Source organism: Lynx canadensis, chromosome C1 (assembly GCF_007474595.2).
Source record: "Lynx canadensis isolate LIC74 chromosome C1, mLynCan4.pri.v2, whole genome shotgun sequence".
Lineage (NCBI taxonomy): Eukaryota > Metazoa > Chordata > Mammalia > Carnivora > Felidae > Lynx > Lynx canadensis.
The window spans coordinates 140,652,309-140,668,660 of record NC_044310.1 but is presented as its reverse complement, the minus strand read 5'-3'; the positions used below and the strand labels follow the sequence as shown (position 1 = coordinate 140,668,660).

Here is a 16,352-nt window from a genome sequence, read left to right as displayed (position 1 = left end):
AAAAACTATGCATGTTTAACTCAAACATAAAGGTTTGAAAAAACCGTGATTAAGAAAACATCACACTGCAGAATTAGCCAGTAATGAAATCTTAGTTGAAATTTAGATTTATACAAATGGAAAAAAAAGGGACAAGGGTATTATTTAGAATCCTATTATGTTGATGTGAAGTGAAATGTTAACTAAGCATAGCCACCAAGTACTGGTTAAATTCTACGAAATAGATTATTTTCACCTAAAATGGTTTATCATTCACGAGCGAAAGGCATCTAATAAGAGCCACTTCATCAGCGGCTCATCACATCAAATTCCGAACATTTTTCTACTTCATCTCAAGGTTTTTGTGACAAATTTCCAAACAGGATTATTTTCTGACAAATATTTGACATTTTCTTTGCCCACTAGGACATTTGTTTAGTTCAGGTTGTGAAAATAATTGCATATGCCTGATGCATTCTGATACATTTATTTTTTCCAACTGCTATCAATCAGTTTAACTCTGGAGAGAACATTCAAGCCCAAGACTCTAAAGTCCTAAATGACAGATTTTTCCCCCCTTCTGGAATTTTGTGAAAGTTAAAGATTAATAGGAAAAATGAGGTTTACCTAACTTCTGTTACGTAGAAAGCAGTTCTCTTTGCTGACTTCTGTACTTGGACAGCTTCTCATAAGGGGTCTCCTTCCCCTGCCCAGCAGTCATGGAATTATGCATAGGCAAAAGTGCCAATTTGGGTAGAGGAAAGAACATCAAATGGAATTAGAATATGTGGGACCTCTTTGCACCAAGAGAAGAGAATTCTTTCCCACTTTTTGAGGCACAGTAACTTGACAGTTCTTTCCATTCCCTCACCACCTCTTTCTCTGTCTCTTTCTGTCCCTCTCCCTCCCTCCATCCCTTCCTTCTTTCTTCCTTTCCTTACCTACCATGAATAGGCTTTCTGTTAAGCCTTAGAGATGCAGTATTATTATACAGTCCTGCTCCTAAGAGTCATAGAACCCTGGTAGGGCAGGGAGTGGGGAAAAGGAAGCTCTCCCTGCCTAGTGTAGCTAATATTCAACCTATGTTGAGCTAATTTTGTCAGGTTCTTGAACTCAAGCCCACTGTTCCACCTGGTTGCAGTGTATTTCCCTTGTCAGGCATCACTAGTGCTGATACATCCTTTGGATCCTCCTCAGGTAGGAAACACTTCCCCCCTCCCACCCTCAGTGCACACCCCAATTAGAGCAACCACAAATGGCAATTTGCCAGCTGCTTGAAGTTTTTCCCCCCCCCCCCCCCCCCCGCCCCCGGCCAGGAAACAAAACCTTTTAAATAATGCCACCATAAATTCTCTAAAAGGGGGGATTTTTAAAGGTAGTCTTTGGATGCCGGTCCATCCTTAATTGATTTTAATGAGAAAAATTCCCTTTTCATTGATAAGATGAGTATTTGTGTTAATAGTTGCAGAAATGCTCTGAATGATTCTCAAATTCACTCATTGAGTTTCTGCAAAACAGTGGGTAATGGTTTCAACATTTTGAAGTGGTAAGTGAGACCAAAGTAGTTCTAATATCTTGAATGTGAATGTTCTAATATCAGAATGTGCCACATTTGCCAAACACGGAGGCAGTTTGTAGCATGAAGCCAAATGCCTCCTAATAATGGAAACTCAGCCATTTGAGGATCACCATATCTTTTCCTAAGTGATTTGATTGCAGTGTAATTTCAGCACACGCAATTTAGGGAGTAATAATCGTTCATGCCAGCTTTTAACCAATGCACGTTAATGTCCACTTTATTTAAGGCATGTTATTACTTATAAACTACTCAATTCAGCTGCTAAAATTTCCTCTACAATAACTGTGCCATTGCCTCATGAACACTGTTTTGAATCTTGTCATGATGCAAGCTGCTTTTAGTCCATGAGTGCTAAAGTTAGCACTTCCTGTATTAGTTTTTAGCAGAGTAACAGAAAATATAGTTTTCTTTAATTTTTAGACTTATAGGACAAAGGAAGAAAGAGAAATCTTAATTACTCCTGGCCTGACTTTGAGGACATACTCCTCTACAAACACAAGTCAATGCATATTGTATTTGTACCTTATACATCACATTTGAAAAATGGTCTTTGTGGCAAGCACTGTACTGAAATATTGCTTTACAGAGAAAGAAGTGTTGCAGCAATGTTGGGGATTAGTATGTATTTAGTTCAGAAAAGCAGCTTCAAAATAAATAGTTCATTGGTCCCTTTTCTTGTGATTTGACATGTAAATTAACATAGCAAGGCAAGACTTACAGAAATGATTATAAAACCAGTAAATGCTTTTTAGGGTATTCTGTGTGCAGGAATTCTGGTAGAGGCGGGGGAGCAAGGGAGGGTATATTGCAAAGCAGTTCCTGCCCGCAAGGTAGTAATGGCCTCCTCCTTGGTACTGCAGTCCTTGTTTATAGGAGGGTGAATCTAAAGGTTTGAAAGCTAGATTCACCTCCCAGCAAAAAGATCCAAAGAGTAATTGAGGGCCATGGGGCCAGCCCAAGCCCCCTGACTCATTCTCACTCATTCTCACTGAAGCCCACCACAATTCCATCCTTATCTCTAGAAGTTGACTGAATTCTTAAGAAGTCTTTAACATCCCTCCCACTTGGAAACATGCCTACACTTAAGGGCTATCAGTGAAAACAAGATTCTGAAAGTTGAAGAATTCTCACTTAACTTGACCTTGTGAGAGAAAGGGAGAGAGAGAATTTACAAAGAAGCCAAAGAAGCACGAGGACTTGTGATGTGAATATCAAGGGACAAATTGCAGAAAACCAGTTAGATCATAAGGTGGTAATGATCCCTACTAGCTTAGTGTTTCAAAACCAGGCTCCATGCAGTTTTCACACTGAAACTCTGTAAGAGATGTGGATTAAGGCAAAACAGAGAGCTCTGAATTTGTACGGTGATTTCCAATAAGCAATATATAAAACTACATTTGGAGATTTGTCCACCATGTATTTTAAAAAAAAAAAAAGGTATAAATTCTCTTTCTAAGTCCTTATCTATCTCTAGACCTATTTTTAAATCTCATTTAGTCTGGTGTGTTCCCCCCTCCCCCCCCCCCCCCCCGATCTTGTTTCTTGCTAAGTTGCACATTTCGGTGAGATATCCAGTTTAGTTATTCTGATGCCACCTGAAATAGCCAGATATTTCCTCATTAATCCAGTTCCTGCATGTAGATATGACACCAAGGACCAGTAGTTTCTCCAGTTAGCTCATTGGAGAGCTGGTGGCTATGCCTGCTGAACTGGTAGTACCTTAGCCATTTTCTGATGCCCTTTATATTTTTATTTGTTTTTTAAAAAATGTTTATTCATTGATTGGGGCGCCTGGGTGGCGCAGTCGGTTAAGCGTCCGACTTCAGCCAGGTCACGGTCTCGCGGTCCGTGAGTTCGAGCCCCGCGTCGGGCTCTGGGCTGATGGCTCAGAGCCTGGAGCCTGTTTCTGATGCTGCGTCTCCCTCTCTCTCTGCCCCTCCCCCGTTCATGCTCTGTATCTCTCTGTCCCAAAAATAAATAAACGTTGAAAAAAAAATTAAAAAAAAAAATGTTTATTCATTGAAAGAGAGAGCATGCATGCACAGGCATGAGCAGGGGAGGGGCAGAGATAGAGAGGAAAAGAGAGAATCCCAAGCAGGCTCTGCGCTGTCAGCACAGAAACCAACATGGGGCTTGATCTCACTAACTGTGAGATCATGACCCAAGCCTAAATCAAGAGTCTGACACTTAACAGACTGAGCCACCCAGGTGCCCCAGGTGCCCCTGATGCCCTTTAAACATCTTCTCAGTTACTATATATTGGCAACTTTACCCAGAGACGCCCATGACAAAACAGAAACTTCATTGACATGGATGGAGGGTAAGCTGCCTCAGAAGTTTTAGCAGGTGTTGTATACATTGGTTTTGAAAAATGAGCCTGATGACATAGCATGTGGCAAGGTGGACTTGCTCATGGGCCTCTCCTCCAAGGAATCACACACTTACGTATAATATAAAACACAAAATCTTCAATCTGTTACAGAATGATAATGTAATTTTTAAAATGCCTGTCTACCCTTATCCCTCAAGTTCTGTGACCTCCCATGGTTCTACTTTACATAAAGTATTTTTATTCTTCTATTTTTTAAGTATCTCAATAAGATTAGGAGTTTAAAGTTTAAGCTAAAGCTTTATGTAAAGCTCAAAAATAGCAATCATTTCTACCTCTTTGACCTCTTCTCTAACTATGTAACCGCATTGTCCCCAGAAATTGAGAACATAGATTGTATTTTTGTAGCAACACAGAAATGCCCTCACATTTTCATAAAATCTGTTCATAATTCCTGTTAATCTGAACCTATAAAGAAATAAAGGAAATAGCCTCTCTGGGAATGTTTGCTGCATTTTTACAGGCATGGCGCTTATCCTTCAGACTCCTTGGGAAAATGAATTCAACAGAGTCTTGTACTGAGCCAGACACGAAAGTTCTGCCCAGACTTGATTCACATTCTTGAGATTATTGCTGACTTGAAGCTTTCACTCTGAGTAGAGACGGCATGAGGAAATGGAATCTGGTAATAATTGGGCAGATCATAGAGGCTCGCATGGTAGCTGCTTTCTGGTACAGATGTTCTCTTGCTAGTCACTAAAACTACCAAAAGTTAATATGTTTTCTCTGCCAAAATTATACAACATTCCAAATTTTACTGTTCTTGGTAGGGATTTCTTTTTGGGGAAGGGGAAGCTTTTCAATTTCAGGTTCAAGGAAAAGAGTATTTCAATTATGAAATATTCAACTAGAAGGGTTTGCAGTTCTCAAGCTCCTGTAAAGCCTCAGCGTTTGAACTGATTTTACAAAAGGTTCCATAAAGCCTCCCTTTTGGGCATGAATCTTCTTACATATACATTTAAGTATGTGCATATATGGTGTGTTCTATCTTTGTGCAAGGATGACTTAAGCAAGCAGGTATGTGTCTGCAGAATTAGTTTCTGGGTGAGGCATTTGGTGACTATTCTTGGGCTGGAAGTATTGCTGTCACCCAGAATTAATGATCCTGAAGACAAAGATGGTTAGACCTGAAGTTTCAAAAACGTTTTTGGAACTTTGCTGATGTTTGCCAAACTTGAACTCAAGAGAACCCCAAACGTGCACTTATTCCAGTTTACCCAGAGCAAAGCCCTCTGACTATATGGGGCGGGGCGTTGGGGGGGGTGGGCACATTTTACACATGGGCCATGGTTGTTTCTTTACAATATAGAGTTTCCTGGAGTTTTCCTTTTGGTGTTCTGATAGGTGATTAGAAAGGACTTTGGAATGGTGCTGTGTGCTTAAGAGTTTCAGGTAGTGTAAGAGACTTGCAGCATGTGGAAATTCCCATATGCATGGAGACCATTTCACATGCTGAGAACGAGTTGTATTTGACAAGCAAAGCTTAGACTAACTGAATTAGGCCTGAGAACATTCCAGGATACTGGAGCACCCACCATATGTACCTCAGTACCTACCATGTATGGTGGTTCTAGTTCAGTACTTGACTACATAATGATTGGCGCTCTTCTGTGTGCCATGTTCAGTTCTACACTTACCCTGGAAGCTTTTCACGTGCATCTTTTAAATCTATAGACTTTGTTTGTTTGTTTGTTTGTTTTGTTTGTTTTGCTTTGTTTTGTTCTTTGTTTTTTTGTTCTTTGTTGTTTTTTTTGTTGTTTTTTTTTTTGCCGTTTGGCTAGCAGAATGTTTTAAGACTTTTCTGGAGGGATATAGGAGTACGAGGCAGATACTGTCCATTTCATCGGCTTGCTTTCTGCTCCTCACTTTGGTGTCACTTCTGCCTTTCCATGTTGCTTGTCACTTCACAGGGGCATTCCTGGAATTCCTCTTCATTTCTCCTTGGCTGGAGAGTTATCCCCGGATGTCAGTGATTACACCCTGACTCTCCTGCTTTGCTTTTCTCACTTCCTTTGTGTAGTAGCATGGGCTTTATAGATAGGGAAGAATTCAAAGTGCTTAAACACAGAGTGAACACTGTCAAATCACACAGGATTTTTTTTTTTTTTAACTGAAGGTCCTGCTTCGCTGATGAATTGCTAGATTTTTCCCAGTAGAACAATTCTCTTATAATCCTGTATTGTCTTTTGTCTTTTTTTTTCTTTACTACAAAACAATAGAGGCAGATTTTTCTATCCAAAAAAAGTTCTAACCTTACCCTAGCAAAAATTTAATGAAGAAATGGACTTTCTATTTTTAATGCCAAATCACTCTTGTAGTTCGTGGTTGGACAAATTACACCTATAAGTACTAAATGTGAGGATCAGTTTTATTACCACCTTTGGACACTTGTTGACCTAAAAGTACCGTTCATTAGCAAAAGTAGTAAGACAGGATCAAAGTGTTGTTCCTAATTGGGTCTTGTTAAAGCTCTTTAAAATCACCCTTCTATTTCATCCAGCAAGGAGCTTTACTTCCCATGAAAACCTTTACACACAAATGTATTTTCATTCAAAATACTAAACCAAATAAAAACAAAAGCAGAAACAAACCTCCATAAGAATTTGGTTTCAGTTGCACACTGTTTCATTTTCAGGCCTGGCCACTGTCTATATTTTGCAGATATATGGGCTTACCCACTGAGCACAGAAGGCAGCTCACTTGAAAGTACTGAGCAAGACTGGGGCTCCTGGGTGGTTCAGTCGGTTGAGCGTCCGACTTCAGCTCAGGTCATGATCTCACAGTCCGTGAGTTCGAGCCCCACGGCAGGCTCTGTGCTGACAGCTCAGAGCCTGGAGCCTGCTTCGGATTCTGTGTCTCCCTCTCTCTCTGCCTTTACCCTACTCATGCTCTGTCTCTCTGTCTCAGAAATAAAAACATTTAAAAAAAAAAAAAAGAAAGAAAGTAGTGAGCAAGAATCTCCAGCTTTGACTGAGGGCTGAAGACAAAGCCAGATCCTCCTTGTGTCCATAAAAATGGGTGGGAGAGGCGAACCCAGGACACAACCGGAGGAAGGAGTATTCTCTGCGGTCACCTGGTGACCTAAATGCTGAAATCATTCCTCTGGAATTTACTGGTAGTCCCGATGTTACTCTATTTTAGCACCTTTGTAATTCTCCGGTTGTCTTTCCTAAAGTTTGTATTTGGGAAAGATGGTCTTTGGGTCTTCCCATTGTTAACATAGAGAACTCTTAGTACAGGGAGATCAGTATACTCTCTGTTACATAGAATACTCTCATCCAGACATAGGTCATGTTCTGAAGGCACCTGGATATGCCTTTCATCCAATTCCAGTTGGCCTGATTGAGGCTGGAAAGTAGCCACAGTGAGATAGTTGTCTTTTGTAATGTGAGTGATTTCCAAGAAAGATCTCTGAGGCCCTGTTAGGGTCCTGGCCATCAGAATTGTCAGACAGCTGTACTCTATGAATTTGGGGTCATGTCATATCTTACTAACTTGGAAGAGCAGAGGAAGTCTTTGTGTATGTGTCTGGTATTTGTATACCACTCTGTAATCTGGAATTTTCTGACCGTGCACTTTGAAAAAGATTTCCTAACTTTATTTACAGAGGAAGCTGAGTCAAAGTCTAACTTTGAACACAGAAATGAGAGAGGTTGAGATTGAACTTCACAAAACAAATACAGAAATAACCATTATACCTAGAAACAGTGATAAGCCATCTCATTTCTGATGCCTTTCAAAAATGTTTAAATTAGTGAGTTGTTTGTGAATTATTCTCTTGACCTTAAATTTCTTCTAGTGGCTGAAAAAGCAGTCACAACTCATTTTCAGAGACAGTGCCGTTCTAGTATGCCTTAATAGCCAGTATGCCTTTAAAAGGACTTGATATTTTTTAACTCTAAACCCTTTAAGCTTTTGAAAAATGCCTTTCAGTTGTCAGTCTCTGTAACACCAGAGTCCTGATTCCAGATGTGTGTAGGGAGCTACTGCAGCTTGTGAAAAATTCTGGTTTAGATTTCTTCTTGGTTCCTAGAACGTTCCCTACTTCATTGCTTGTAGACACAGCTGTCCTGGAGTTGTCACTGTCCATCCCGAAAGCAGCTATTGAAAAGGCCACAGAGTTCCTGGGGTTGCATAGTGAATACCAGATGCACCCTAACCACAGTAACTTCTAGGTCTCAAGAGCAGCCTCCTGAAGAATGTTGTTTTGATAGAATTGTAAAAGATTATTGTAAAAGGTTTTTTATAGTCTTTCTCTCCTCCTGACTTTGACTACCGAGGTTTTGATTTATCAGGGGACAACATGTCATGTTTTTCTGCTAGAAACGGAGAGTGATGTCAAAATGAAATTGGGTTTCAAAAAAACTTTGGTAGCTTAGATTTTCTTCTTCTCCTCTGGAGTCAAATACCTATAGATGTAAAATGATTTTTCATGCTATGCTTGTAAAATGGTAGTATACTGAAAATGATTTTAAAAAATAAATAACATTGGCAAGCTGTATTTAATTTTATAGTCACACCATTGTACAATAATTGACTTCATGTAATTGCTCATCCTTTGGGATTATAAAAGAAATAGAAATTCTTCTAAACAATGAGACATTTCTGTGGTTAAATTAATTGGCTGGCAACTTGAATCATTTGGGTGCTCTGGATTTAACTCAGGCCGAGACCCCTGCATCATGCCTCAGTGTCACTCTCAGAGATGAAACTGTATAGAAAAGTGACATGACCAATATGGCACTTATTACATTCTTCAGTTGTAACAGAAAGAGAGTCCACATAGGGTTTGGGGATAAGTTCAAGTAAGCAAGCGCACAAATCAGTGGCTCATCCAAATGTGTAACTGAGATAGGGTGACTCTGTGTTTACTGCAGTTCTCTTTTCGGAGCTGGCCCTTCCCTCCCTCCCCCACTCATCCCATCCGATTACCAGAGAGATCTTGAGGTCTTGTCTCTTTCCCAAGAAGTAGCTCCATTTACGGTGCTTGCTACCACTCAGCTTGTAATAGCAACAATACAACCATAACCATAGTTGAGACTTATCAGTCCCTTACTAAATCCCAGTCATTGCCTGGGTTCATTTAATCCCAGGTGTAGGTATTGTTGTCATCTTCATTTTAGGATGAAGAATCAGAGACACAGAGCCCTAAATGTGCCTTGCCCCCCTCCTTCAGTGATGGAGGTGGATTTGCACCCCAGGCCACCTGACTCCTCATGCTTCTACTCTACACTTCACCCAGGTGCCTTCGGGGACCCTGAACCATACAGATTTCAGCTTAAAGTCCTTGCTCCTCCCCTTGAATTTAAGACAGATGCCAGTGAGGCCTCCTTATCTTCTGGTAGAAATGAATATACTACCACTGGGCCGTTGCTTGTTTGCATTCTTCTCCAAGAATTTGAGAAGGTGGGAATAGAGCCATGTGATATTCAGGGGGTTTAACTCAAAAAGGTAGAGTTAGTAGATGACAAATAAATGGGATTTTTATCTGAAAATGTGTGTTTCTTTGTTTCTTCTCAGGTTCTCCTTACTATGACAATGTTCGGCCTCTCTCTTACCCAGATTCAGATGCCGTGCTGATTTGCTTTGACATCAGTAGACCAGAGACTCTGGACAGTGTGCTAAAAAAGGCAAGTGCTGGAGACAATGGCACAGTTCGGTGCTGGCCCATCTGTAAAACAGAGACGGGGGTTGGCTGGGGGAGCTCAAACACTCCAGTTAATACTTTGCTGCATATTTTGTAATTAAAATGCTGTAAACAACACTCTCATACTACAGCAGCGTTTCTACACACATATGTCAAAGTTTTGACCATGAACCTGCTTAAAATTTTCCTTCATTTTAAGAAAGTACATGCCCTTTAAAAAGCTTCTGTCTTTACCCTTTGGGTGAAAATGGTGCAGCCAAAAATATTAATATTGGATTACTCTCAAGCATGTGTTTCTTTTTCCATCCTTCATTTCTCCTATAGATTGTGCCTTAGTTTACAGGTTTACATTTGACCTCTGTTCATATATTGAAATGAATGTAATAATAGCTGTTTTGATAAAGAAGCTGTGCTTTGGTTATGATGTTATTTATTAGAAATAGTACTGTTAAAGGAGGAGTGGAGGTGTGTTTTCAGACATTAGACAAGGTGAAGAGTGATCAGATAGATATCAGAGAGTGATAAAAACAGTAGTTGTAAACATGCTATAGAGAACACATTTGGTTTCTGGAGGTTCATAGGTTCTGTAGGTGGAGAAGGGACCTGAGCAAGCTCGGGCTGGAACTAGGGAGAGGTCAGGAGGAAGGGAGCCTGTTGTAGGACAGATCATAAGTCCTAGGGAGGCCAGTCGGGGAGAGGAGTGTTTTTGGGCTGCCACCAACCTAGGACTAAGCCCCCGGCTGGTCACAGAAGGCGTAGGCTTGTCCATGGATGAGCGTGTATTTGCCACTCTCTGTTTTCTCAGTCCTGGCCTGAGTGCTGTGAGGTTTCAGAGTCAGAGCCTTCTGTAGATCACCTGCCTCTTCTCCATGCACTAAGGCTACGACAAAGGCCGTGGTTGAGAGCAAGGTAATGTGTTTGTATTTTGTGTGTTTTTATTAGTTTACATTCCCCTATTATGTTTGACTGCTCATCTTGGATGTCATTATGAAATGAGGATTTGAAGGTGATTTATTCCCCCCCTCACCTTGGTCTCTTTACCGAACATGACAAACACAGTTAGTTAGCTCAACGAAATAAGAATTTCTTGAAAGATCAAAGGCTCTTTTTACTCCTTTCAATTTTGAGTAATGTGTTATCTAACACAAATAATGCTAATGTTTGTCAGATTCAGGCAGGAATACACCTTTCTTATCTTCAGTGCTTGTAAACAATTGCTAGACATGCAGAAGGAAACCAAAGTCATTACACCGCTGAAGAACAACATAACGACATGTCTACTGCTTGTCTGTAGATCAAAGAGATTGCTTATTTACTGGAGTTTTTACTTGATGTAGTATCAGGTTGTGCATAATTTATGATCAAAAGCCTTGCTCTTATTTTATTTTGCTTTTGTCTTCTAAGACCTAATGAATAGTGACTTTGGCCTTAGAGATATTAATGAATGTGTTTTACATTTGTGTGAAGTTTAAGGCTCATGATAACCCGTGCAGTGGTTTGTCTTGATTAATTGAGTCTTCAAGTCCTCGAATATCAAAGAGTTTAGAGTGACATAAAGCAGGATAGATCTTTTTTTCTTTTTCAATTCATCTTGCAGTTCGAACTCCAGTGTCATCTAGCAAATGGTAGATGCTTCTAAATAACTCTGGAAGGAAGGGAGGAGAGAAGGAGGGATTTGGTAGAAAAATTAGGCTCTTGTGGAAAGCATGTTTGTACCTTTTTGTCTGCCCAAAGTACACCTCTAGATCTGGAGATGTCCCCTTTAGTGGTCTTGTAAATGACTCTGGCAGGATGTCCCTCTTATCTAGTATTATATACATGACTTTGTCAACCCTGCTCTTGGGTGGATTCCACAGCTATGTCTTTCTTTCTTTCTTTTTTTTTTAATGTTTATTTATTTGTGTTTGTGTGTGAAAGAGAGAGAGAGGGGGGGAGACAGGGCGTGCGTGGAGGAGGAGCAGAGAGAGAGGGAGACACAGAATCTGAAGCAGGCTCCAGGCTCTGAGCTGTCAGCACAGAGCCCGACTCAGGCCTCAAACCCATGAACCGTGAGATCGTGACCTAAGCCGAAGTCGGATGCTTAACCGACTGAGCCACCCAGGCACCCCCACAGCTATGTCTTAATCATCTTTGTAACGACCATAGTACTTAGTAGATCACTTAATGTGTACTTGTGTGTGTGGGCTGGGAGAGCCAGCCTGGTTCCTGATCTTGGCTCTCCATTCCCCCATCCCCAGGAGCCAGAGCTCTCCTGGGAACACTCTGAATCCCTGTCTCCCATCATGATGGTCATCTGAAGCTTGAGGAAATGAAACCACACAAAGTCAGCTGTTCACTCTTTAAGAGGACAACTGGAATTCCCTCCTAGGCATTTCTGGAGGCTCTAATAAGTCTTGTCAGGTCACGAAAACAGCTAGCCAAATTGGACTAAATTGAAATATTAAACAACTTGTGCAATTTAAAACTAACTCAAGGGCATATCAGCTATAGGACCAGAGGCCTTCCCGATAGCCTAGAGATGGGCCTTTGTAAATTTCATGATCTGTGTTGATTCAGTCACTTGAATGGAAGTTCCTTAAAGGCAGGCCATTCTGGTTATTAACACTGTCTCCAGTCCCTGAAATCTCATTGGAAATGTTGGCACATGGTGGCTGTTCAGCCTTTCTTGGTGGGATTTGTGAATGCATACCTGTGCTTGTGTTGGCTCTGCCTTATTCTCAACCTTCCAGGCTGAGAAGTACCAGCTCAACATATCTGAGGATACAGTCATGTGTTAGAATATATAATTATTCCTAAGGCACTTTTATCCTTCAGAGATACCCCAATAATTAAGAAATTATTGGAGCTACCTTGTGACACCACCCAACAAGTTTCTTGCTTAGGGATAGGTAGTGAGTCACAGAGAGGGAGAAGAGATAATAACATACATAAGTGTTCCTTAATGAATCCACTTTAAAAAGTAGTAAAACTTAATAATCTACTCGAAAGATACAGGCAAGTTTGCTTCTTCATCTGAAGTGACATTTTCTTTCAAATGTTCTTTTTGAGTCTCCATTTCCGACGTCTGCCAGTGGAGGAATTGTTTGCTGATATATAGATGCCGGCACTATGCTAATTTTTCATCTTGCTTCTCTCTTCCCACACCCTCAGTGGAAAGGTGAAATCCAGGAGTTTTGCCCCAACACCAAAATGCTGCTGGTTGGCTGCAAATCTGACCTTCGGACAGATGTTAGTACATTAGTAGAGCTCTCAAATCACAGACAGACACCAGTGTCATATGATCAGGTATGTATGTTGTCAGTGTATAAATGTGGATTTCAAAAAGGATGACGAAAGTGGAACATCACTCATTATAAATAAAGGAAAAAGTAGCTGCTTTTCTAAAGGCTCCACCAGTAGTCAGCTCCAGGTTAAAAACCCTTGAGTAAGGTGCATTCTGAGACCCATGTGCCCGGATGGACCATCTGAAAACACGGAGGAAAGAGCTGGCATTCTTTGTCCTGGTGCCTCCTACAGCGAGCATCTAAGCCCCTCATGACAGCTTATAGCTCAGACTGTGAAGACTGCAAAGTGATCTGGGGCAGGGTTCAGCTGAGATTTTGATGGTACCTTGATGCTGGACCCTCTCAAAAAGCGTTCCAATATTTGTTTAGTAGTTTACTTTATAAGGATTAGATAAGGATATGTGTGTGCATCAATAAGATGAGTTTGGAAAACATCTTTTAAAATGAGAAATGCTCTGTCATTCAGTAGGGTAATCACATGATATTTGGTTACTGAGTATATAAACAGTGGATCATATTCTACCCTTTGTATATCTCTGCAGCTCTTCCTGGGTTTAAAGTTAGATGGATCTAAGAGAAAATGTGGTCAAATCAGTAATACTCTGTGAGAGAGGTCATCTTACTTTACACTCAGCAGAACAATAAAATACTTAAGAAGGACATTGCCAGTAAAGTAGAACACTGCATAAAACTGTCTTTTAGAGATTCATCATTTCTGTGGGCATCTCCCCCAAGTATTTAGAAAGAATTTGTTTCAGAACTTCATTCTCTGAAAACTTAACAACCAGATTCTAAAGAGAGTTCATGTTGAAATAGCTAGAATTTTCCTTAGGATTCATCATTTTAAATACCGTAGTCATGTTTGTCTTACATGTGCAATTAATAAAAATCTAGCTACTTAAAGAAGTCATTTTGATGCACACATGCTTATTACTGTGTTCCCTGGTTGTCTGTCTGGTCCATGTTTAGAAATTCTGTACTTTGTGTTTCCCAAAGTTATAGGTCTCATAACAGTGTTATTCATTTCCTCAGTTTATTTTGGCCCTGAGACATAATCACATACATTTCAAATTTGATTCTAAATTCCACCCCTTACCCTTGTTTTTTATGCAGCCTATTGACTAGTTTTGAGCACCATTTAGACTCAAGAAAAATCAGGCTTTCACATCTCTGGGAAGTCAAGCACTGTCTACTGAGTGATGATAACTGAACATTTTAAGACCGAGTCTTGACTGCAAATATTTATGAAATAATATGTTATAATTTATTACAAAAGAATGCATTTTAAAAACTGGAGGGTTTTTTTGCAGCAACACTTGGAAAACACAGCTCACATATTTGAAATGTTTTGCAATGCATTATTATTCTGTGGTATTAGGAAGACACTTTATAACTTTCCCAAGGACTTATGCTGATTGCAATCCATTCTTTTGCTTCTCAGGGGGCAAATATGGCCAAACAGATTGGAGCAGCCACTTACATTGAATGCTCAGCTTTACAGTCTGAAAATAGTGTCAGAGACATTTTTCACGTTGCCACCTTGGCATGTGTAAACAAGACAAATAAAAACGTTAAGCGGAACAAATCACAGAGGGCCACAAAGCGGATCTCACACATGCCCAGCAGACCAGAACTCTCTGCAGTTGCTACGGACTTACGAAAAGACAAAGCGAAGAGTTGCACTGTGATGTGAATCTCTGTCTCTTTAATGAGGACAAGGAAGTCTAGTGTAAAAAACACAAACAGCAAAACAGAAAGGTGAAGTCTGAATGAAGCGCACAGCCAAAGTCACGTATTCTGGAGGCTTAGGAGGTGTTTGGAAAGATGCTCATCTTTTTGGAATCCTGTCCTTAGGTTCGGCATGTAGAACAGGCAGTTCAGTGAATACGTTGAAGAGTGTTGAAGTGTGACTTGAAAAATATGCCAAAAAAGAGAGATTCAAATGGGCTAGAAGTAGATAAAGAGGAACGAGAGGACCTCCAAGAAGAAGAATCACGTTCTGAATGGTGCTTGCGTTTTTGTTTTCTTTGTTACAATCTCTTCATGGATCTCTACTTTGATTTAATTTTTAAATGTTTTAATCTCCTTTACAAAAAGTATATATTAATATACCGTCCTCACTGGGGAACTGGCACTGTGACCTTAGCGTTTAGTTTTCTAGAGGATGTGATCTAATTTCCTCCTAGCTCATCATTAAAATGGAAATTGTATCAGGACCCATGGGATATCCAGAGGAAAAGTTTGTAAGGCTTTGAAATCTTGCCTTCCTGAAGATAGCTGAGCGAGATGGTTCTAAAGAAAGGCTTTTGGAGTCTTGCAAGATATGCAGACCAGCACTACAAAGATCAAATAGATCAAATAGAAAAAAGGTGTCCGTTTTTATGCAGTCTGATGGTTCTGTTCATCATTGTGATTGTCATTAAAAAGTGGTAAATTGCTCAATGTAATATTTTTGTGCGCTGTTTAGAAAAGAGGGTGTGTGATTTCTTTTGCCATCATTGATGAAAGTGCAAAGTCAAATGAGAGGTGTCTTGGTTTGACGTCATAAAATGATCCAAGGGGGGAAAATATCTAAAATGTAGGTACTCTTTTCACCTGAAGAGATAATGAAGGAATAGTAGCAGAAAGCACAGTTTGTGAGTAAAGCTGTCTGGAATTAAGTTACCAAAAGTACAAAGCAAAAGGCCTATTATTTTGGGATGAAGCTCCAAAGTTGACAGCATCTGATAACTCTTGGTTTATTTCACTTTCTTTAAAAGAACATCTCTAAGAGAAGGACCTTCTTACCTAAGCTTTAGAGAATCCTTAGAAGAAAAGTGTGATGTCAGTCCTGACACTACACTAGGGCAATTCCATAGAGCGATTGCTTACCCAGATTCCTCACTTAACCAGATTCAGCCAAGGCCGGTGTTCAATACTTGATTGCTGTTGTTACATAAAATAATCAGCATTTAAAATAGTTTACAGATATTTTTTGACCAGTTCCTTTTAGAACTTCTTTCAGAGGAGAAACCAGATCTGACCTGTTTATTGTTGGCGCTTGTTGAAAACGAGCTTTCTTTCCAGTGATAAAGCTTCATTTTTGAAGTGTTGAAGCTGTGCTCCCATTAAATTGTAGCAGAAGAGGAGATTAAGGTAATTACAACATTCAGTCCTTTGTCTTACAAGCACTTTGTTTTGTCTCTGCAAGAAAATACCATTCCAGTCATTTCCCACGAAATACAGACGTTTTACCAACATAATATGCTTTGATTGATGCAGCGTTATGCTTTGGGCAGTATTACAAAATAGCTGGCAAGTGCTTTCTGTATTTAAATATTGTAAAAAGAAAATAAGTTATAACTGTTATAAAGCAGAACTTGCGTTGCATTTTTTTAAATGTTGAAGTCACTTTGTATGTTCGTTTGGTCAATGTTTCCGCAGTATTTATTAAAACATACTTTTGTTTTTCTTTCAAATAAAAAAGTAACCATG

At 39.9% G+C, this 16,352-nt stretch overlaps 1 protein-coding gene across 1 annotated transcript in view; it reads left to right on the top strand.

Moving 5' to 3' along the window:
• The window catches only part of RND3 (Rho family GTPase 3), a 20,099-nt gene extending 3,747 nt beyond the window's left edge, over positions 1-16,352 (top strand). Inside the window, exons 3-5 of the mRNA XM_030326462.1 lie at positions 9,468-9,577; positions 12,745-12,879; positions 14,320-16,352. Coding sequence (XP_030182322.1) covers positions 9,468-9,577; positions 12,745-12,879; positions 14,320-14,571 — 497 coding nt within the window. The 3' untranslated portion in view covers positions 14,572-16,352. The remainder of the gene's footprint in view (positions 1-9,467; positions 9,578-12,744; positions 12,880-14,319) is intronic.